This window comes from Sceloporus occidentalis, unplaced genomic scaffold (genome assembly GCF_023333645.1).
Source record: "Sceloporus occidentalis isolate IW3139 unplaced genomic scaffold, rSceOcc1.0.p SCAF_9, whole genome shotgun sequence".
In the NCBI taxonomy this organism is placed as follows: Eukaryota; Metazoa; Chordata; class Lepidosauria; order Squamata; family Phrynosomatidae; genus Sceloporus; species Sceloporus occidentalis.
Genome location: NW_028316989.1, coordinates 39,948,371 through 39,972,917, shown reverse-complemented (window position 1 = coordinate 39,972,917; position 24,547 = coordinate 39,948,371). Strand labels below are relative to the sequence as shown.

Genomic DNA, 24,547 nt, shown 5'->3' with positions numbered 1-24,547 from the left:
ATATAAGTCAGCGACGTGATGCAGCAGCTAAGAAATTCAATGTGATTATAGGTTGCAACATTTTAAGAATATAGTGTCTAGATCAAGGGAAGTAATAGTACCACTCTCGTGTCCAGTTCTAGTCCACACAATTCAAGGATGTTGATAAGCTGGAGCATGTCCAGAGAAGAGTGACTAAAATGGTAACAGGTCTGGAAACCATGCCCTATGAGGGGCGGCTTGGAGAGCTGGCCATGTTTAGCCATGAGAAGAGAAAGTTAAGAGGTAACATTTTAGCAAAGTTTAAATATTTGAAGGGATGCCATACTGAGGATGGAGCAAGCTTGCTTCCTGCTGCTCCAGAGACTAGAATATGGAGCAATGGATTTAAGGTTAAGGAAAAGAGATTTTACCTCAACATTAGGAAGATCCTCCTGATGGTAATAGCTCCTTGACAGTGGAACATGCTGCCTCAGAATGCTGGAGTTGCATTTGGAGGTTTTTAAACAGAGGCTGGATGACCACCTGTCAGGAGTGCTTCGACTGAGTATTCCTGCATAGCAGCGAATTGGACTGAATGGCCTTTGTAGCCTCTTCAACTCTATGATTCTATGATTCCACAAGGAATCACAATGATGAAAGGGCTTGGTCCTGCAAATATAATTTTTTAGCATTCTACACACACCCAGATTGTGTCATAACCTCTTATGGATATGGTGGGTTAGGAGAGAAAGAGGGGAGAATGAGTTCCTGTGAATGGTAAAAGTTAGACAGTACTTTAGGCATGAAGGAAGGATCAAGACAGACAGAAATGTAGTCTTTGTAAAGTTGGAAAGGTGCTCCCTAACTGCAAGGGCTGCCAACTCTGATACAGAGTGAGCAGAAGTGATAGTTACCAGAAAGGCTACATGTAAGGAGAGAAGCTGCAGGGGAACCTTCCTAAGAGATGTAGATGGATACACTGTGAGATGCTTCAAAACTAACGGCAGGCTCCAAGGTAGAAGCCATGCCTGACTGGAAGAGACTCATAGTAGTACCTCTAAGAAACATCTATAGATATGGATGAGAGGAAAGTGCAGCTGCTTGAGGACTAGGCAGGACTAAGGACAATGCACCAGCCTCCTCTGAAGTATTTGGTCTACGGGAAATCTCCAAGCCTTTCTATAGGAAGGCCAGGAGGTGCAAACAGATGTCCTATTATACTGAATGGATTTGGTTTTGTACCACCTAGCAAAAACCTTTCACATGGCCCTATGAATCCTTGCTGTGGAGCACCTGTGAGATGAGAGAAGCATGTTAATAACAGAGTCTGTGTACCCACTTTTCAGAGCTTTCCATTCAACCTCCAGATGGCTAGTTGGAGTTAAGCCACACAGGGGATAGCTAAGGGGGCCTTGAATCAGCAGCTTGGCTGGAGTGTTAGACCCTATGGAGCTGTCAGGAAGAAGGTACATAAGTTCCAAAAACCAAGGTCTCCTGATACAGTATGAAGTAATGTGTACTGCTTGAGCCTTCTCCTCCCTCACCTTCCTGACTGTTCTGGCAAGAGGAAGGGGATGGGAGATATAGGAGAACCTTCGGTCACCAGCACTGTAGGGTATTTATGCCCTCTGCTTTTGGACATGATAACATAGTCAAAAATTTGGGGAGCTTGGGACTGGTTGAGGGAATGAACATGTCTGCAGTGAAGGTGCCAGTTGGAACACCTCTGTGTGCAAACTCAACTCACCAGGGAGTAAGGCATGTCTGCTCAGAAAGTCTGCATGGAGATTATTTCCTGCACATGCTGGGCTGAAATATATACGACTGTTCTCTCCACCCACTGGAACATCAGAACTGCCTCCATGTAAAGTGATTGAGACCAGGATCCCCCTTGCAATGTAGGAACATGAGGTTGTGTTGTCTGTGAGAATCAGATGTTTCTCCTTAAGCCATGGGTGAAGTGGAGGAAAGCTAAATAGGCCGCTCTCAACTCCAACCAACTGATGTTGTGCCTCTTCTCTATGTGAATACAAAGGCCCTGAGCTACACTCTTCTGACAATAAGGTTGGCATCTGTTCAAATTTTCCATAAGGAATCATCATCTACATCCCAGATCCCCTTTAAAATGGGATGAAACTGGAGGCTGTAGAAAGGGGGGGAAATCCAGATTTCATTTGCCCTGCCACTATTGGAGAGGTGCGAGGTTCTGAGGTGCTCATCACTTTTGATGGCTGGAGAGGAGCCTTTGCTTACTGGTGCCATTATGATTCTCATGACATCTTTCCTGATGGCCGGTGTTTACTGGATGGTAACAACTTGCAGCCCACTGGAACAAAAGATAAGAGTACTGTCATAGCTTTGTCACCTTTAATCAGTGCTTATTCATGTAAAGGAGGAAAATAGCCATGGACTGGCAACATAACAATGAGTATATGTCTTCTGCAGTAGAGAGTTACTTACTGTGGTCTAAATAGCCTGTTAATGCTAACATTGAGAGAGGAAGGGGACACCCGCCTAGTCAACCAGATCAGCCAAATCACTCTGGCGATTAATGGGGTGACAAATGTCACAGCCAGATTGCCATTCTGCTAACATTGAGTAATGAGCAGGAGCCACTTTGCTTCTCCATCTTTCATCTAGTCCTGTCTGTCTCATCTCCATTTGTGGCATAAAGATGGATGTTTTTCAGCTTTCCATGGAATAACTCAGAGCCAGATATATGTCTTCCATAGAGGCAGAGTCTATAGAAACTTATTTGAATATATCTTCATCAGTAGCATAAAAGATAGATTTCAGTTGAAATCTATGTAAAACCCTTCCTCCTGTGTATCCTATTTCATTGTTAACTGCCCTTGAGTTGACTTTGACTCATGGCGACCCCATGAGTAAGACATCTCCAAGCTCCCTCTCTTCAACTGCTCTGCTCAGGCTCATGGCTGACAGTAATAATATGCTTACAGTAGAAGCATTACTAAACTATCATAATCAGGATGTATATGATAGTAATCATGGCTTTTGGTCTTCAGTTAAAGGAGGAAAGGTATAATAATTTGTTGTTTTTATTTTAAAATTTGTAATGCATGCATTAATATTTGCAATGGTGAATGTCAGAAGTGAATTGTTTTAGTTATGTATTTCATGGTGTTTTGTTGTTTTGCTTTTCCTTTTTGTTAGTAAATGTGGTTTTTAAATGTTGTTATATATATATGAAATTGTGTGTTAAATAAAAATATTTTTAATCTGGCTGTGAGGGAGAGGGGGCTGTGATGAACAGCTGATTCCACATGACATGTGCAACCAAAATGGTTGCTGCCATCTTGCTGTTAAAAAGTGATGGGAAACTGCAATGTCACAATGGCTCCTGAATGCTGAGGTGCGTGCCACATTGCAAGTAGAGGTTATGGCTTTTAGCCATGGTTAGAGGCAGGAAGGAATGAAATAAAACCTGTTGCTGCTCCTTTCCCCTGGACTCCTCTCTCAGCAGTGCCATGAACATCAGTTCAATTTGTGAGGCACTCTTGCAATCTGAATTTGACTCTTCCATGCTCTCTCCAGGTGCTGATGTGACCACAGCTTCAGTGGCAGAGGAGCTGCAGACTCAGAGTAGTCCAATTTGGCCCAATTCCCTGGCATGCTGTTTGAAGCACAACTTTGAATAGGATTCTTTCCCTGTTTAACAGTCTCACTCCTCTCAGCCATTGCAGAACCAGAATGGGGAAAAAAGAAAGGGGAAAGGAAAGAAGGCTCAAGCACCCTAAGACTAAATTTCCTGAAAATCAAGAGTGATAAGAGCTGAGCTCTGGACGAAGGCAGGAAGAAGAACTGGTCTTCTGGATGAATGATGGGGAGGAGTCTGCAAAGTCTGTTTTGTTGTCTAGCTATCAGGAGACTTCATTGGTTCTTCTTGCTTGTCTCTGGGCAGTGATGGAGAAAGCCATGTCCTTTCTTGGAGGCCAACTGGGACAAAATACTAGACCAAGTCCATTAGGTAGACAAGACTGTAGCAGCTCTAGTTGAGTAGAGAAGCTTACCAGTCAAGTGAATACATTTCTCAGAGTCCAGGCACACCAGGTCAGAATGATACAGCAATTCACAATGTCAGTCTAAGGGACTGTTGAGCTGCATGGTAAGTCATGAAACAGGGTTCAATGTTCAATGTTCTTCGGAAACTGGAGCCAGGAATCAAGACATGAAAATGTTGCTTCCTTCAGAATGGTTAGTTGTCAGCAATGGCTTCCCAAGGGAGTTGCTGGAATATTTATGGTTTGTCAACCTCCCACAGCTGTTTCCTGATTAATGAGTGTTTCCTGTTTAAATGCTCTGAGTGTCACAGCCTCTCCCTTTCTAGTCTACATTTGGATGCAATAGGTACTGTCAAATCCAGTGGTGGAGCCCCTCCCTTTCTCGTATGTGTTTGGCTGTGGTAAGTGTGATGTGGCTGCTGAGGAGTGTCACTATCTGTCTCAAGCACTGGCACATACCCCTATCTTTCTGTTTCCCCATCTGTGTCATAGTGTGAACTTAGGTCATGGGAATGAAGCATGACATCAAGTTGTATGGATTCCTCCTCTCACCAACCAAGAGAATGACTGGCTTAACATGGGATTGTATTTATGCAATCTGTAAGACGGTGCAACAATTTACACAATCATTTTTTACACTAGCATAGTGCCTCAACCAGATTCTAGTGCCTCAACCAGAATCTAGCAAGAAAAAACACTAAACTCATCTCTCCAAGAATGAAGGTTTTCAATCTGATGTCATGCAAAAAGAAATAATAACGTAAGGAAGATGCTAGGTTTACTGAACCAGTATAATGCAACATTTCTTGTGGTACACAAAGCAAGTATTTAATATGATACACAAGTTTAACAACAGTGACTTTACATAGCCATCACATTTGTGGCGTTCATAAACTTTAGATCAAAATAAAGATGAAAAATGAAAGTATAGTAGATTATTTTAACAAATCGCTATTCAATAATGTTCTTGTTTTAGACAAATTATAAACAAGAAGCCTCTTTTTAAAAAGTGTCTGTTACACATTTTGTCTGTACCACATTGTTATTGTTTTGTGCCCCATAAGTTAACATAAAAACATTTTTGTGGTAAAAAAAAATAATAGCATGTAAATGAGCTATTCCAAAGTTCGTTTTCTTGGCCATTTTCATCAAAACTTGGGTTATTATTGAGGAACTGACAACTCCATTTCTAACCATCATCATATGTGTAAAAATTTACATATTAAATCCATTTAGAGAGGAATCTTTAATAACCCTATAAAATCCTTATTGTGCACATCACAAAAATATAACTACAAGTACAAACAGAATAAACATTCAGTTTAGAAACTCTGAACAAAATATCTCAGCTAAGATTTCTTACTTCTATTTCTGCTGAATCCACCCGGTTTTCAACTATCTCGATACACTGTCTCTTGACTGGTGGCTCTTCGCTGATCACTGTTTCTTCAGCAATGTCTGTTGCTGGTACTGTAAGCACTTGAAGCAAAATAGGTTTGCATTAAAAATATGAAGATTGCAAGGCTGTGACAGAATCCCCCACTCAGTATGTGACCAAAGTTTATGCTGACTCCAGTTAAGTCAGGTTTGTGTAATCAACATGCAATTGTATGGTATGGATTTTTTAAAAAAGAAAAAAACCTTAGTGTTAAATATTTGCTGTTGGTCTTTTTTCTTACTAACCCACCTGTATCCTTATTTTCCATTATCTCCCACCACCACCACCATGCACTGCAAGACATCTTTGGACTACAATGTATACTGAGTTGATAGCAATACACCAAATGCTTATATGCATTTTAAAAAGAGGATCTAAAGTTTTTGTCTTCCCTCCTCCAGTTTTTAACTCACCTTGCTGCCCATCTGGCATAGTCACAATAATGGGCTGACCCATCCCACTGGTTGGAATTGAATGGAGGTTTCCAAGCTGAATACCATCCGTTACTATGGTAATCACCTGTTGGCCTCCAGAACTCACAACCTGCTGAATTGCACCATCCACAGATTCTGCGGTTACTACTTCCTCTGTTGCCACAACTATTGAATAAAATTTAAAAAAGGATTACAACCATTAAGTGCATTTATTAACCAAGTTGCTTTTAGAAATGACAAGTGGGACTTACACAGTAGTTTATTCATTTTTTCATATGCTCCGCTCCTCCAAGAAACTATTCCCGCCACCAACCCACTTCCTCCATCAAGAATCAGTCACCATCCTGTGGCCACTGAGCACAATTAGACCTCAGTGAGCTATTTTGACGTTTTACTTGTGACAGATTTCCCCCCAACTTTCTTGGACACCTGCACATTTGGTCCTCTGACAAGCCCAGTGACACCTCAGCCCTTTGTTTCTGACCATACTCTGCTTACTGGTTTTTAACAGTAACAATCTAATATGAAATCAAAATCAAAATGATATACATTCAGAAAATGCATATAGAAAATGAAACAAAGAAAAGAAAAAGAGAATGGAAAAAATATGCATAACTAAAAAACACAGTAGGGCTCTGATCCCTCTGAGTATTCCATGCCTAAGAAAACCATAACAAGTTCTTGGGTTGACATAAATCAACAGGTGACACAGACACCGTATTTCTAAATTTGAATGTCTGTGATTTCTACAGCCCAGTATTCCATATATTAGTGCAATGCAGTTTTTAGCTTCCATGAACATGTCTGAAACAAAACAAAATGGTTTTACATAGACAGAGAATGATGCTTCGCTGACTGACCAATGAAGGATATTTAATTGTTGAACTACTTCCACAAGAGATACAAATTTGACTTTTTCCTCTCCTTTCCTCATTCTTAGTCCCTTTGGATTCTGTCTTTTAGGCCGTAAGTCTTTAGATGGGAAGTGTTTCATTTCTGATATCTGATTAGCCCCTTTGCGAGACATTTTTGGATGAAGAAATTTTTGGATGTAAAAATATGGTAATAAATAAATCTGATACACACGTAATTCAAGACATTTCAATTGCTAATAAAACTTGCAGCTGAATCATTTTGACTCCACTGTTTCTTTTTGTCCTAGATACAAAACCTTTCATAAGAAATTTCTTCATGCCAACACAAAGCAGGGCAAGACAAGGAAGCTCCACCTTCACACAAGCCTCAGATTGAGGGAAATGAAATTTGCAGTAGCATGGAATGAAAATTTGTCAGTTTCCTTAATGGGGTTGAATTGGGAGTTCCTGGGCCCTCAAGTAACTTGTATGAGAAGAAAAATTGCATGTCCAAAGTTCCTGCAAGCAGCAGGGGCTTCTGTGTGTGTGTGTGTGTGTGTGTGTGTGTGTGTGTGTGTTGTGTTGCCTTCAAGTCGTTTCTGACTTATGGAGACCCTAAGGCATGGGGTTTTGAGAAACTGCACAGTCTTGCTGTAAAAACCTACACTTGTAATCTTTTTACGCACTGCCTTTGCCAGTTTGAATGCTGTGCAAACCAAATTTTACATGGTAGAAAAAGAAACTTGAGCTGATTCGTTTAAAGTCCTTTCCCCCCAGCTTATAGGATGACTGCTGAAATATGGAGCCTCTTCAGGAATACTGCCACTAAGCTCAGTGGTGCTAGGTTTTCACCTATAAGCAAACAATGCTTTCCCTAAATTTAAGGAACTTGTGCTTGAGATAATAATATTTTAAATATCTATTGTGATGATTCTATGTTATTCAAAAATTATCTGATTTTTAGGAATGGTGATAACACCAGGCAATGTTCTCATTTTCCTTGGATATTTTGAGACTCCCTTAGGAGGTTTCATCGGTACTACCTCTTCTAAATTTTAACAGAAAAAAGTTAAAATGATGAGATACCTATTGCATTTACATTCAAGGAAGGTTGTATTCAAATCAAGACCTTTGAAGTTTATAGAAAATAAGATGGCCACTAGAAGGCTTTCAGACATCAGACAGAACTCAGGAGCTTTCATCTTTTCCATTAATTACATTCCTGTTTACAATGGTATTTTGTTTCAGACAAAATAGGCAAGTACTGCTTTTAAATATTTTGGGCATTATTATGCCAAATATTTTTGGCATCATTATTTTTATTTTATTTTTTAAGATTAAGAAAAGCAAATTATGCCATGAGAGATTAATATAAGCATACTAAAGCTCTCTGTTTTAAAACCGAAAAATAAATACGTGCACATATGTATACAAACATGTAAAAATACAGACACATGGGTCCTAGAAAAATCAAGCTTAAACTCTCCCTAAAAGCCAAGATGATGATGAAAATTATGATTTCTTACCCACCTCTTCCTAAAGCTTGAGGTGGAGTACAACATAGATTAAAACACATAAAAACAGTTTAACACATTAAATTAAAACACGCAAACCTAAAACATATTAAAACCATCCAACATACAATTAAAAATACTATATAAACTTGACTTTAGGTTGACCTCATGTATAAGTCAAGTTTATATAGTATTTTTAATTGTATGTTGGATGGTTTTAATATGTTTTAGGTTTGCGTGTTTTAATTTAATGTGTTAAATTGTATAATTTGGGGCCCAAATTGTGGATTTTGATATGAGCCATGCATAAGTCGAGGGTAAAACTTAGGGGCATGTAACAAAGGATTGCTCACCCTAAATGTTAGATGGATGAGGAGCAAACTACAGTAAATGGTGTAATGTGAGATACTGAGGACTTAAGGAAAAATTTCATTGTGAGGACAAAATTCATATTTAGGATGGTAATGGTCTAATTTTGGCCTCCCGGTAGCTACGCTCTTGGACTGGATTCATGCAGCCTTTCAGATGTCAGACTTCTTCACCACTGGCTATTTTAACTTGGGATGCTGGAAACTGCAGCCCAACAACTTCTGGATGGTCACACAATTACCACACCTGCTTTAGAACTTATTTCCACATAAACCTAACATTTCTTTATATGTAAACTCATGGAACAAAGACTACTTGTATTCAGATTTGTTTGGAGGCCACATTTGTGGAGGGAGCTGCACATTCCCACCACCAATCAGGTTGTTCTGTCGGGGAAACATGCAATTTCAATGGGAATGACAGTTCACAGAGATGCTTATCTTTGGGCACCATCTTACCCATTTAAATTACACTTCTGCAGAAAATAATGAGACAGCATGGTGCAGACGTTTCAGTGTTGGAGCAGGAGAACCAGGGTTCAAATCCCCATTAAGCCATGGAAATCCAGTGGGAGACCTTGAGGAAGTCACATTCTCTCAGGCTTAGTGAAAGGCATTGGCAACCTTTCTCCAAGTAAACCTTCCCAAGAAAACTGTTTGATAGGGTTGCTGTAAGTTAGAGTTAACTTGGAGGGATATAACAACAAAATAAAGCAAACTGAGGTTGCAGCCATTACTACTTTATTTAGGGGTATGATCCCCTCATACAGGATGCACAAGAAGACAAAGAGAAGTCCTTGTCAACTACACAATCTGAGTGAAGCATCTTGGAAGAAACTTCATCATTCAGTGATGTTCCAAACAGAACGGAAGACAACAACAGCAACTTCTGTTTATTTAACCTAGGCTTGATTCTCTAACTTCCAGGCCAAAAGTTGAGCAAATGTACTCACATTCCTAGGGTTGACATAAGGTCCCAATTCAAGATTACAAAACTAATCTAAATATAGGATTACAGTCGGCCCTTCTTATACACGGATTTTTTATACACGGATTTAAGCATACACGGTTTGAAAATGTTCCAAAAAAGTATAAATTTACCTTGATGTTCCATTTTTTATTAGGGACACCATTTTGGTATGTCATTATACTTAATGGGACTTGAGCATACACGGATTTTGTTATACATGGGGATCTTGGAACCAAACCCCAGCATATAACAAGGATCCACTGTACATGAATTTTGAAAACTGAATGTGCCCACTGCTTTCTTTCTTTCTCTGATAGATCAATTTGAATACATTTCTGACAGGCAAATATTTTTTTGTCTTACCTGGTGTTTCTGATGAGTTGGAAAGTGGAGCTGAAGCTTCTGCTAAGGCTGCCAAAGTTGCAAGTACTGAAGTTGAGGAATTACCAAATTGGACAGCAGATACTCCTGTGTCATCTTTCAAGAGAGTACACAAAGTTAATTCAAACCTCCTTCAAGAGGTTCCCTAAATATTGCTTTCAAATTTAATGTAACAGATCATATCATGTTATCTCCAAATTCAGAGCATGACATGTGCTCCAAAAGAATTCCTATTTGCTTACATCTTGCCAACAATAGGTGAAGTATAAACTCCATTGAAATCAATGGGGGAAATGCTAACAGTAATAGTTGAAGGCTTCCATAGCCGGCATCTATAGTTTTTTGTGGGTTTTTCAGGTTATGTGCCCATGTTCTAAAAGAATTTCTTTTCCTTTCTTTTTCAGGAAGAAACTCTTCTAGAACATAGTCACATAGCCCGAAAAACCCACAAAAAAGTAACAGTGATATTTTCACAGACATTTCCTGAATCTTCAAGGAATCATTGGATGAGGATATCATCTTCAAATCAAAATTGCAGTTCTAAAACCAAGCTTTAAATAACTTTAAAATCATTTCCCACAACCTGAACTGCTATTTCAAAATGTAAAGCCTAGGAAACAATAATGATAAAATAAATGATATACATTATTTCCTAACAGCTTTGCTGAACTGGGTGTGCTAATCATTTACAAACTCCTGTACATCTGAATACCTGCTGCATATGAGGTATTTGCAGAAGATACTAGACCTGTTAGATTCACCACCCCGCCAGGTCCAATGATGAACTGCGGTGTTGCTGCATGTATCGTCACAGTGTCAGGACTTTCTGGGTTTGTATTGATTTGGTTCTGCATTGCAATCTGTGACAAAAAAAGAAAACTGTAGCAATGTATTTCCACATACGCTAGGACATATTATATCAAGCTTCAAAAGGTGTCAATATGATTCACATTCAGAGGTAAGGCTGAAACTTAACATCAAGAACATTCAAGGGACTTTGAGAGGGATGGGAGGAGAGGACAAGAACCTAGTTAAGGTTAGTTAAGAACACCAATGAAGACAAGATGATCTAGAAAAAGACACTGGACATCAGTCAAGATCTTCCTCCCTCTCTCTCTCAGATTTTCATCTTTGGTTATAAGGTTAAAAATCCAAACAACCCAAATTTAAAAATGCATGTGCATGAGCCTGCAAACTACATCCAGTAAAACGGGCAGGAGCTTTGTTGTCCACATAATCTGACTATGGGAAGTCTCAAAGGTATACAACCAAAAAGATCAGAAATGTGTTCAAGACTTTAGTTCTGTCAATTAGTATAGGACCAGAGGCTGTACACAAATTTTTCAGAAGAGGTGATAGTGGATTTTTTTATTAGTAGATTGCATCAAATGATATGTAACATCCAAATAGCCTCATTTTATTTCTAACAATACAATAAAACTTGGCTGGTGCCTTATGTGTAAGAATGAGAACATTCTTGCCATCAACTAATTAAATCCACACACACACAAAAACAACAACACTATTCACAAATTAGCAGGGCACAGGTACCATAGCATACAGACTTCAAGACTATAGTTTATAAGATTCCATTGCAGGTATTTGACAGAGAACAGAAGTATTACATATGAGTTTCAGTAAAAAAGAAAAGAAAAAAAACCCATAAATATTGCCCACGCTGCACTCCTTTATCTTGAATCTCACTGAAGTAAACAGAATTTATATAGAAAATGTGGAGGATGGCATCCATGGCTTCATGTAAACTCACTTATAAACAACTATTATTATTTACTGACATACATGTAGCACCAAGGGTCTCTGACACACACTATACAGAATAAAAGATTGGTACATTCCATGCCCAAGAAACCTATAGTAAAATCAGAAACAGGCAAAAGAGGAAGGGAAAGTGCTGAGTGATAAAACAGCAGTAATGAGAAAAGTGTGGTTCATTAATATATATTGAAACATGTAGAAAAAGTGAAGGTGTAGAGAAACAGAAAAAGTTTTATGGAAGAAAATTCTTACTGGTAGTTACCTGTAGTATTTCTGCTAGGTCTTCAAATCCATTGTCTATAGCAATGTCAAAAGCTGTTTTGCAAAATTTACTTTGTGTATGAACGTCTGCTCCATACTTGATTAAGAGTTCCACTACTTCTTGATGATTGTGTTCTGTAGCCCAATGAAGAGCAGTCATCTTCAGCATGTCCTTTGCATTTACATCTGCACCATGCTACAATTAAAACCAATTTATGTCAGGATTAAAAAACTGAAAAACCATGCAATAGTAATTTTTGCAATAGTAACTTCAATGCAATAATTACTTGCATTTCTGCTACCTTATGGTTGCTGTTTTGCTAACCATAATCAAGTTGTTGTTGCTAATACAACAATCAAGTAAAGATTTCCCAAAAGTGGAGGGAAGTTTAATGTAAGTTTTTATTTCTTTTTTAGGTATAACAACATCATTAATGAGCATGATGCTTATGCTTCACAATAGGAAGGTTTTACAAGCAACACTGAAAAAACAGCAGGGAAATAGATTCACTGCACCAGAGGTTGTTAGCACCTGAGGAAGTATATGGACATAAGCTGGGATATAGAGCTCCTTAGGAACTTGAATTGTGGATTTAATGTTTTACAGAATTATTGCAATGTGGTCAATGTATGTAAAGAATACATTATTGTACACATGTTAGAGTGATGGCTTCAGTACCTTATATATTTATTCTTTAGATATATCACAGTTCAGTGCATTGCCAGTTTTCTCCTGCTGTTTTTCAGCTTACCATGTTTTGTTAAACTACCATAAATAAAAACAATAATTCATGGGTGCCGAGAAACAGGGCTATCAATTAGGACAAGGAACTGCTTGTGTACCACAACAGGTATTATATCTCTCAGCAATGCATTTTCATTTTGAGAGGCATTTTTCCAATGTTTTATCTTCATCTTTCAACAATCCAGAAGGGCAGAGGGGAAGAATGATAACAAGAAGAAAGGCCAGAAAAGCTGCAGTATGTTCATGGCCTTCTGGGTCCAAGCGAACATATAGCTTTGTTGGCCATATAGCAAAGTACAATAACATCCAAATCCACAGAACAGTGATGCCTTTATTGGACCAACCAAAATGCACAAAATACATGCTGCAAGCTTTCAAAGCTCCATTGGATTCTTCATTTTGTCAAGATGTAGCTATTCAGGTGGTACTGGACATTAACTCTTTGAGGTTTCTATCTCCAATAAAAGTAAAACTTTTTCTTCACCTGGATGTTTTTTTTAAAAAAAAACTTTTGTCTGTTGAAGAAGCTAGTGGAGCTGTGAAAGCTTGCATGATGTATTTTGTGCATTTTCCTTAGCCGATAAAGGTGTTTCTCATCCATACATTTTGGATTTTGTTGTATTTCAATTTCTGCAGCCTGTGGATGTGGACAAAATCCTTGGAGAGGTAAGAGCCACCATATACATAATGGACACATGCCATTCCTGGGGTATACAAGCAGCCAAAAGAAACCCGGCTGAGTGGATAAGAGTGTTGAATGCGTCACTGCAATGAGGTAGGGTTCTATCCTACCTAAAAGAGACTTTTGTGAGGATTTTATTGAAAAATCTTTTCTAAATCCAACTGTACTAGATAAATCTCCAATATCCCTTTTTTGGGCATCCTTTTTGGATTACTGTAACACACTCTATTAGGGGCTGCCTTTGAAACAGTCCAGAAATTGCAGCCACTTCAAAATGCTGTAGTCAGACTGCTGACTGGGGCTGGCTACAGGGGACCTATAACTCTGCTGAAACAGCTTCACTTGCTGCCCATTTGTTTTCAGGCATATTATTCAAAGGGCTGGTTGTGATCTATAAAGTCCTATACTGCCTATTTGAAAGACCACATCTCCTCATATGAGCCTGCCCAAGTTTTAAGATCCTTAGGAAAGAGCCTTTTCTCAGTTGTCCACCATTAAAGGTACAATTGGTGAGGACAAGGGAGAGAATTTTCTCAGTGGTTGCTCTAAAGGTATGGAAATGCCCTTTCCCAATGAAGCTCTCTTTCTGCTGGCATACAAAGACTTTCTTATTTACATAGGTCTTTGACTGTTAACTGGTCATTCATTGCAAAAGTTCTTTTAATTGTAGCATACTAATCTCATAGCTAGATTAAAATAAAATAAATCTTCTTTAAGTACCATGTTAAGGCGCAAGCAAATTATAGATCAACTTTTGTACAAAACTAAGACTTTTTGTTACCTTGAGTAAAACTTCTACTATGCTTGAATGGCCTTCCGAAGCTGCCATATGCAATGGAGTCCTGTCCACTTTGGTCCTGGCATCCCGACTCACACCTGCTCTAAGTAACACTTCAGTTGTTGAATAGTGTCCATATTGTGCTGCTAGATGAAGCGGGGATGTTCCCAACTGTAATATGTGAAACAAACAGTTGAAGGGAAAAATCAGTATGAGGCGTTTCTTCCAACTTTGAACCATAAATATAAATGTTATTTTAAGTTATCATACTTTTAATAATAATTCCATGATTACTTTAAAGCACCATTAATAAACAAAAACAAAAATGAAAAAGAACATTTGTTGTTGTTTACCATATTTGAGCCAATCCTAACTCATGGCGAACCTCTAGATTAGACATATCAAGACTCCTTGTCCTCCACTGCTCTGCTTAGTTCCTGTAAATTCATACCCATGTCCTTGCTAACATTGGCCCAATACAGACCACTTCCATTCAGCAGCCCTACCATTTCTTTGTTCTTCCTTTTGCTACAGACATAACAATAGCAACAACAACAAAAGCCCTTTTGTTTTTAACCTCTCTAGCAAACTTGAGCTTCTTCTGTTCTTTAGCTTTTCTGACTTTCTCCCTAAACTATTTGGCTTTTTGTCCATCTTCTGGACAATGAAACTGTCTGCAAGGCAAGTGAAGAATTTCTTAGACCTTAATTTTTTGCCAGAGTATGACTTTCAACAAATATCAGGATAGTTGAAATTCCCCATTACTACTACATCTCTCCTTTCTGAATGTGTGGTCACCTTTCCAGGAAATCATCATCCAAGTCATGCGATATAATTTAATAAAAGTGTTTTCATTACCCAGTCTGTAGTAAAAGGTGCGCCATTGGCCATCAAAATGCGAACTTCATCATCTTGTCCTGCTCGTGCAGCCTCTAAAAGCTTCTTTCCCAAATCTACCAGGGACATCTAGTAAAATATTTTAGATGGAAAAAATTAGGATTGCATCAGTTCTGAAATGAGTGTGTGCTCCTCTCTCTCTCTTTGAGAGAGAAAGCACATGTGTCAACACTGAAGCAACATTCTTGAGAAACAAACAAAGCACATTAGTACTTAGTATGGTACTTTGTGCAACATACAACAGCCAGGCTGAGGTCAAGAAAAGGCATTACTCTAGTAAATCAGAATGGAGAATCTTTGGCCCTTTGGATGTTTTGGATTTCAGTTTTCAGAAGCCACAGTCAGCATGGCTTAGGGTAAGGCATTATGAGATTTGTAGGCTGAATTGTGTCGAAGGCCAGAGGCTCCCCATCTTTGTGGCAGCTCATCAGCAAATGGACCTTATATTTTTCATATCCTGATGGATTTTGAACTCTTTTAATACTACTCAAATCTATTGAAAAATCTTAAGCAAGAAAAAGAGTTGTTTGTAATGGCACTGTAGAATATCCAGAGAGATACAATGAGAGGTTACTTAATGAAAGAAACACCTTTCACTTTAAAATATGAAATAGGGTTATTAATTAATTAATAGACTGCACCCCAGAGTAAAATGACAGTTGTAGCTTGTGGTCTCATGTGTGTGCCATACTGTAGGCTGTATAGCAGATAGCCAAAGAAAATCTGCATTCATAACCTATATATACATCTTGACAACCTGCAAAACTTGTTATGGGTAGCCCACAAAACACTACTGCAGTCTGCAGCTATTTCATCATGTCATTGTGTTCACTGTTGTTGTGGCCAATTTACAACCTGGTTGTCAGCCTTCCGGTGATGACTCTCTCCATATTTACCTAAGTTGGACAGCAGACATACTGGTTAGAACGTACCAGAACATACCCTTTAGAGCTTACCCTTCATTGGCATGGCCTTTGAAAACCCAGTTTTACTTCTATACAGTGATTAGGTGGTACAACTGAACTCTGTGGAAAATGTCAGTCCTAGCTACATTATTCAATACAATAATAATAAATTTGTTGATAAGAAGGTAATCAGATTGGGAGTTTATGCTTAAGCAGCACTTAAATGGTGGTAAGAATCATAGAATAGGAAGAGACCCAAGGGCCATCAAATACAATCCCTTGTCAAAGCACCATTGATAGATGGCCATCCAGCCTCTGTTTAAAAACCTCCAAAGAAGACTCCACCACTCTCTGAGGGAGTGTGTTCCATTGTTGAACGGCTCTTACCATCAGGATGTTGTTCCACAATTTCTTTTCCTGTACAACGGGAGCTTGGTATCCACGGGGGATTCCCCTGCGGATATTAGCAACTGTGGGACCTCAAGTCCTGTTGTCCCCAATGGTGGTGCAACTGCTTGTATCGGCCACCACTAGGGACAATGGGGGCTGTCCCTAATGGTGGCGCGGCCATGTACACATGGCACCACTTGGGACAAAGGGAGTTTACCATCCATAGATGCTTAAATCTGAGAATGGCAAGTCCATGGATAATGAGGTTTGAATCCATTGCTCTGGGTCCTATTCTCTGGAACTGTAGAAAACAAACTTGCTTCATTCTCAACATGACATCCTTACAAATATTTAAACAGGACTATCTTATCACCTCTTAACCTTCTCTTCTCCAGGCTAAGCATACCAAGCTCCCTAAATCACTCCTCATAGGGCATGGTTTCCAGACTTTGCACCATTTTGGTCACCCTCCTGTAGTCACGCTCCAGCAAGTGAGGAATTTGTTAGACCTTAATTTTTTTGGCAAAGTTTGACTTGCAGCAAATATCAGGATAGTTGAAACCACCCATCACTACTACATCTCTTCTTTCTGAGTGTGTGTTCATCATTCAACAACTCAGTCTGATTTTGGGGTTTGTAATAGACTTCCACAATAACATCCCTGTTGTTTCTTTCCCCTTTAATTTTTATCCAGGCACTCCCCACTTGGCTTCCAGATTTAAGTTCTGGATCTCTTCACAGGTGTAAACATTTCTAAAATGAAATGCTACTCTTCTCCCCCTTCCTGTTCGGCCTATTTCTCTTAAAAGGTTTTATCTCTCTATAACTACATTCCAATCATGAGATTCATCCCACCAGGTTTCAGTGATGCCTATTATATTGTATTTGGTTTGCTATGCTAGGAGTTCAACTTCATCTTATTTATTTCTCATGCTCTCTGCATTAATGTAGAAACATTTAAGACCATGGGACATCCCCCTTGCTGCCTATGTAAAGTTTTTTTTCCCTCCCACTGTTGGATCCTTCCACTATTTGCCTTGTTCGCACCATAACAGTTCGGCTATTACCTCCAGCCCTTGATAAACTCCTCCCCTCCAAAATAGTCTCCCTACCCCAAGATGACACCAGAAGTCAGTCATTAGAAATGGATATATTTAGACACCTGAGTTCTTAGATAAGATACTACCACTGCCATACATTTTGTAAACACTCTGGGGGCTGTAGCAATAGCAATAGCAACTACATTTCTATACCATTTATCAGTGATTTAAGCTCCCTAAGTGGTTTACAATGTGTAAGCAAAGCTAATTGCCCCCAACAAGTTGGGTACTCATGATAGTGACCTATGGAAGGATGCAAGGCTGAGTGGACCTTGGAGCCCTGCCTGGTGGCTGCAGTACAGGCATTTAACCACTGCGCCACCAAGGCTCCCTTCATTTCCCCTCTTCCAGTCCACTGGGACAGTCCAGTGTAGAGACCCTAAGGCAGGACCTTGTACAATGAGACCTTGGTATCTGTGTGGGATCCATTCTAGACACCCCTGCAGATACCAGAATCCGTGCGACCTCAAGTCCCATTGCCCCCAATGGCAGCACGTGCACATGGCCATGCCACCATTAGGAACAATGGGACTTTCCCTAATGGTGGTGTGGCAACATGTATGCACTGCCATTGGGGACAACGGGAGCTTACTATCCACAAAGTCTGAGCAACCTTCAATGCTATGGTTGAATGCTGATAGGAAAGTAAGCATTGTGGAAATCTACAGAAGCATACCAGTCCACTTTGTGAAGAAATGGTACAATGGACTGTAGCATCACTACTTTGAATTTTTTTTGGCTTGATGTATTTATTGACACGTCTTAAATCCAAAATTGGTTGAAGTCCTCCCTCTTTCTTCAGTACCATGAATCACCTGAAGTCTGTCTTTTCTGCAGCAGTCTGGAATCTGCTTGATGGTATCTTTTTGAAGTAGAGCTGTATTCTCTTATAATAGTGATGGAGATGGAGTAGTTTTGCAAAATATGCCCACTGATGGAATCTGTAGTAATTGCTGTAGGAGTACTGATTATTATGCTAAGAGGAATAAGAATGGTAAGGTTCCTTAACATCCTGCCGAGAGTAGTAGCACCAGTTGTCTTCACAGTACAGATGCTCATCCTCTATATAGGAAGGTCTGGTAGATGTGTAAGACGATTCCCTGCAAGAGGGAGACTACTTCACCTGGGGGATATGTATGGGTATCGTCGACTTTTTGGACGTTCTATTGGTGGGGCTTGGTCCTGAGAAGAAGAAGTTCTGTTTCTGCCTCTTGTATTGAAGTTAGTCCCGACACTGATATAACTGATGGCTGATATAGAGATGTTGAAATGAAGACTGACCAGCCAACGGAGTCTGCTGTTACAGTTGTATTGCAGTTGCTTTGCCTTCTTAGATTATTTATACTAAAATCCAGAAGGTGGAGCTGTTGGAACTTGCAGTGTATGCCTTTTCCTTGAAGATTTTCCCTGGGAAGCTCTAACTTCCTTAAACACTGATACTGTAACCAACCATTTGCCCTTCTGCCAAACAGTGGCAGCTGATAGGGTCCTGGTCATAGATGGAACTGTGGTTGGCGTCAAAGTTGTCGGTACTAAGGAAGCTGTTAGTTCCGTTAGATCCGAGGATATCATATTGAAGCCATCAGAATGGGAGTTTTCTTCTGCTTTCGTTTTAATATGTAGCCGAAGCCCTTGCTGAGAGAAATTTGCTGCAGCTTCTTCAAAGACATGGGAGAGATTTCTCCCAGTAATAAGCTCTGAGGCGAAAGGCTCTGCTCTTCAGGGCTTGTGAGCTAAATCCCTTGCAAATGCTGAATCTCTGCACAATACCACCCCTCTCCCAGGAAAAATAAACAGAGGGAACCGCCACCTGAAAGCAAAACCTTTCATTTGCAGTTAGAACAAGGTTTGAGAAGAGAGGCCACAGAAATGTTAATGTGTATGTATGTGCCTTCAAGTTGCCTACTGACTTAAGGTGACCCCATGAATTTCATAGGATTTGCTTAGGCAAAGAATACTCAAGAGGTGATTTTCCAGTTCCTTACTCTGAAATAAAGCCTATAGCACCTGGTATTCGTTAGTGGTCTCCCATCCAAGTAATAGCCAAGGCCAATCTTGCTTAGCTTCCAGGATTAGACAGTATCTGGTGTCTTTAGCATAGACTAGAAAGCATTCTCCTTGAGGGTAGCTAAGTGAAATGAATTAATATTTATTCTACACTGTGTTTAGGAGTAATAGGAAGGAATGAAAGCTTGACAAAATTCTGACCTCAAAAGGGAAGATCCAATGCAAAACAGGGACAAAAAGGTGTGGGGAAATGGAGCAGAATTAAGTGGACAGAGGATCCACAGCCCTCTTAGCCCCTGAGAAAAAGAAGTTTTAGACATACCTGAGTGTAAGATAATGTTACTGTGCCTTCGAAAAAGAGATGAAGGAAAGAGATTAATTATATGCAGATCAACTATGATGCATTTTGCAGTAGCTCTGCTTTCAGAATTCATGAGCTTTTCACAAATTGCTCTTCTCAGAATTTCTTAGGCTACAAAATTAAAATGTGTTGGTGATGAAGGAAAGAATGCTTCAACGCTGGAGCCTGCAACATGTTCAAAAACTTTCTGTGGACTTACTTCTGGGTAAAGAGGATCAGTACTTTTAGTGAATACACCTAACGCTAAATAGATTTGAGGACCAAGGCACACTGCAGAAATAAACCCACTTTGAGACTATTTTAACTGCCCTGGTTTAATGCTGGAGAATTCTGGGTACTGTAGTTTTGTGAGACATTTAGCCTTCCCTGTCAGAGAGCTCTGGTGCCACAATAAACTACAATTCCCAAGAGTCCCTAGCACTGAGCCGGGGCAGTTAAAAGTGATCTCAAACTGGATTATTTCTGCCGTGTGTTTTGGTCTTGAGAACACTGAAAAGATCATGAAAAGTTGTTCACTGAATTAAATTTTAAAAAATGAAATATAGTCATTATTAAATGGAATCTACTATGAATCTCCAGGTCTTCCATCACAACTCTGTGACCAACATCTGGCTGAAGTTGACCACAGAACTGCACTGGAGGACCTACAAATGCCTAGAGAACTGTTTTCTCTAGGAATCTCTAGGTACTGTAGTGTGACTCTATGGTTAATTTCTGGCATAGCAATCTAGAGATTGCTAGAGATAACATATTAATCTGATCCGTGAATAATCAAATCTGTAAAAGCCACAAATATGGAGGGCCAGCTCCAATACACTTACTGCTCATATCATACTGATTCAAAAGGCCTCTGGTATTATGCAAAAGCTACTAGCATTAAGACAAAAGTGATGCAGTAGTGATGGGTGACATAAACTAGCCTAATATTTGCTGGAAGTCAAACTCAGCCTAGAATTTAAGGTCCAGCAAATTCCTCACTTGCTTGGAAGACAATTTCATCATCCAACAGGCGGAGGAGGCAACAAGGCAAACAAAGGTTTTAGATATGATCCTAGCCAACATGGATGTCTTGGTTAATGGGGTGCAAGTGATGGAATCCTTAGGTGAGAGTGATCATGTTCTCCTGGAGTTTGTTATACAGTGGAAAGGAGAAGCCAGGCTTAGTCAGACATTCATTGTAGACTTTAGGAAAGCTGATTTCAGTGAACTTAGAGAAATACTGGCCTGTTACAGACAGCCAAAATAAAGCTGCTTCGAGTCACTTTGGAGGTATGGTATTTCAATGATGCATGAGTCCTAAGAGTCTGGAAGCTTCACCAAAGCTGCACTCCAGTCCTTAGGACTCGAGCGTGACTTTGGTGCGGCCTTTGGAGTCTTAGGCCACATGTATCATTGAAATAGCATACCTCCAAAGTGACTCGAAGCAGCTTTATTTTGGCTGTCTGTAACAGGCCACTGAGTGGTCAGGAATAATAAAAAGAGAAGGGAGTTCAGGATGGATGGGAGTTTCTCAAAAGAGAGATACTGAAGGCACAATTTCAAACTGTTCCAATGAGGAGGGAAAATGGGAGGTGTCTCCAAGAAACCGGGGGGGGGGGGGGGAGATGACTAAAGAACTGTCAACTGAGCTAAGTTTTATAAAGGACATGTATAAGAAATGGAAGGAGAAGGAAATCACCAAATGGAATGCAAACAAATAGGCTGCATTTATAGGGGTAGTCGGATAAACTAAAGCACAGAATGGGTTCAGGCTTGCTAGAGAGGTTAAGAACAATTAAGAAAAGCAAAAGGACAAAGAAGGGATGGTAGGGATACTGTGTGGAGAAAATGGAGAAAGGCTAATAGAAGACAGAAACTACTCAACACATTCTTTGCCTCAGTCTTCTCACAAAAGGAAAAGGGTGCTAGACCTGAGGAACATGGAGCAGACGATGCAGGAAGGGAGACGCAGCGCAGAGTAAGTTATAGTACAGAAATCTACATCCAAGAATTGGCAAACGTAATCTGAGCCATTGGCAATAGCCTCTGAGAATCCCTGGAGAAGAGAAGAGAAGAAGTCCCAGCAGAGCGGAGGAGGGCAAACGTTGTCCCCGTTTCAGAAAGGGAAAAAAGGACCCTAAGAATGATCTCCCGATCAGCCTGACATCAATACCAGGAAAGAGTCTAGAGCAGACCCTTAAACAGAGTCTGTAATCGCTTAGAAAGGAATGCCATCATCCCAAAAAGCTAGCCAGGGTTTCCAAAACAAAGAGGAATCTGACCTTCTTGATTCTGCCCCTTCATGGCAGGGGGTTGGACTGGATGGGCTTTGAGGGCTCTTCCCACCCTATGATCCTATGATACTATTTATGGCCGTCTGGCAGAAGAGGAAAACAAAGCGAACAGGGAAGGATCATTTTCTACCAACCTCAGTCAAGTCCTTCCAAGATGCTTTGTGTCACATCCCCACATTTTGTTGTGGCCCACGACTAATGGACATCTATAGCAAACTGGACTATGGGCATCAATGCCATGCCCTTGGGATGCTAGTCCTCTCTCTCTTTGAACTACAGCCATTTCAACCACTTTGAAAGCAGAGTCTTAACCCTAAGAAGGACCATGATTCCCTAGCATTGAACCAGGGCACTTAAAGTGGGTTATTTCTACAGTGTGTTTAAGTCCGGTTTGAGGCCGCTTTAAAGTGGCTTGGCGCGACGCTATGGAATTCTGGGAATGGTAGGGCCCCACCGCAGACTACAATTCCCAGAATTCCATAGCGTCGCGCCAAGCCACTTTAAAGCGGCCTGAAAGCGGATGATCCCCCCCCCAATGTGTCTCCTCCATCTCCCCCCATTTGTGGGGCGCCATTTCTCCGTCGGAGGAGGCCTGGAAGTCCCCGGAAGGCCTCTCCTTTTTTCCCCCGACAGGAAATCCTGGCGCTGGAGGAAAGAGAGAGAGAGAGAGAGAGGAGAAGGTGCCGAAGCCTTGGGTTCCGGGGGAAGTGGAACTCTCCTCCTCTCCGTGGCTCCGCCGGAGAAGCAGCTCCTTCATCACTTCCACATCCGGTGGAACCAGGGGCCCCGAGACCAAAAGGGCGCCGACTGACCTGGAAAAGCTTGGCCGCTGCAGGAGGAAGAGGAAGGGGAAGGGGAGGCTTGGCTTACCGTGGCGCCCGCGCTCGGCTCCAGGAGGACGGGGAGGAGGACCGGAGCCTTCTTCCCCTTCTCCCTCTCCTTCTCCTTCTCTTCATCGGAGCCCAAAAGCCCCGAAGGAAAAAAGTCCCCGCGCGCGACTGGCGGAAGGAGACGGACGGCAGCGCTCTCTCTCTCTCTCTCTCTCTCTGTGTTTCGTGAGGGAGAAGAGGCGGCTGCACTGCGGCTTTGTACCCCCCTCCCTCCCTCCCTCCCTCCGAACCTGAAGCTACGGGTCTTGAAGGGGGGGCTATTCGGATTTCATGGGAACGGGGTTATATTTTTACTGCTCAAACGGCCTCTCTCTCTCTCTTTTGACTCTGAAGGAGGAGGAGGCGGCGGCGGAGGGATATATCTGGGCCCGGAAAGGCGCGCTCACGGCGCATGCGCAGGAAAGCCAAAGGGAAAAAGAGCCGCCATGTTGAGCGGTTGGGTTTGTTTTGGGGGTTTTTCCCGCCTGAAAAGAAGGAAGAGGAAAGGGAAGGGAGAGGGGAAGAGGAAGGAAAGGAAAGGAAAGGAAAGGGGGGAGGGGATCCTAGAGTTGGAAGAGGCCGCAAGGGCCCTGATCCACTCCAACCCCATTCTGCCATGCAGGAACTCCCAATCAAAGTATCCCCAAAGGAAGGAAGGAGGAAAAGGGGAAAGGGAGGGGAAGGGAGGAAAAGGAAGAAGAAAGAGTGGGGAAGAGGAAGGGGAGCCGGTGTAGACTGCAGTGGTTCCCAAACTTTGGTCCTCCAAAATGCATCTGAGGAAGTAAACTTTAGCCTATGAAAGCTCTTGCTGCTGAACTGGAGAAAAGGACTGTTTGGTAGATGACAGAATTATTATTATTATTATTATTATGTTTATTTATATCCGGTCTTCCTCTGGCAGAGGGACTCAAGGCGGCTTACAAATCTAAAACAGTCCGAGTTAAAAGCACTACAAAACGTGCAAAATACAAGTTTAAAAAACAATTCGGACGACAAAGCCTTACATTATCAAAAGTTAAAGCCTCAAACTGGATTATTATTTCTGCATCGTGTTTTGGACCTCAGTTTGAGACCGCTTTAGCTGCCCTGGCTCAATGCTAGGGCATTCTGGGTACTGTAGTTTTGTGAGACATTTAGCCTTCTCTGTCAGAGAGCTCTGGTGCCACAAAAACTACAATTCCCAGGATTCCCTAGCACTGAGCCTGGGCTTATTTCTGCAGTGTGTTTTGGACCTAACGTGGCTATATCTTTGAATTAAACGATGCAGTTGTGCATTCTGTGTGGTTTACAAAATGCTTTTAATGTTAACAAAATGTAATAAATGCGGTGTGAAGAGACAATGATAACAGATAAAACCAGCTTAGAAATAAGCAGAATCAGACCTATTTCTTTTTATGAGTGACATTTTCTGCCTAACATTCATCCCTAATTGGTTTGCAAGATTAACTTGTTGAGTCTTTCCGTTGCTCTAAAACATTTGCTGCTTTACTGTTGCTTTCAATTTTTTGTATTCTACTATTGAATTCAAAACTATTAGTAAAGTCTTTTTAGAAAATCCCAT

General features: G+C 40.7%; 1 protein-coding gene across 3 annotated transcripts in view; it reads right to left on the bottom strand.

Moving 5' to 3' along the window:
- Window positions 1–23,146, bottom strand: part of GABPB1 (GA binding protein transcription factor subunit beta 1) — a 34,307-nt gene extending 11,161 nt beyond the window's left edge. Inside the window, exons 1-9 of one of the 3 annotated variants that reach the window (XM_089539008.1) lie at window positions 22,988–23,146; window positions 15,043–15,150; window positions 14,188–14,355; window positions 11,981–12,175; window positions 10,655–10,802; window positions 9,925–10,038; window positions 5,835–6,020; window positions 5,347–5,462; window positions 2,215–2,287 (exon numbers count right to left, since the gene is read on the bottom strand). In XM_089539008.1, the coding sequence (XP_089395134.1) occupies window positions 2,215–2,287; window positions 5,347–5,462; window positions 5,835–6,020; window positions 9,925–10,038; window positions 10,655–10,802; window positions 11,981–12,175; window positions 14,188–14,355; window positions 15,043–15,150 (1,108 nt within the window). In that variant the 5' untranslated portion in view covers window positions 22,988–23,146. The remainder of the gene's footprint in view (window positions 1–2,214; window positions 2,288–5,346; window positions 5,463–5,834; window positions 6,021–9,924; window positions 10,039–10,654; window positions 10,803–11,980; window positions 12,176–14,187; window positions 14,356–15,042; window positions 15,151–22,987) is intronic. The other 2 variants (XM_089539006.1, XM_089539007.1) reach the window with 2 other exon arrangements.
- Between the last annotated feature and the right edge of the window lie 1,401 nt (window positions 23,147–24,547).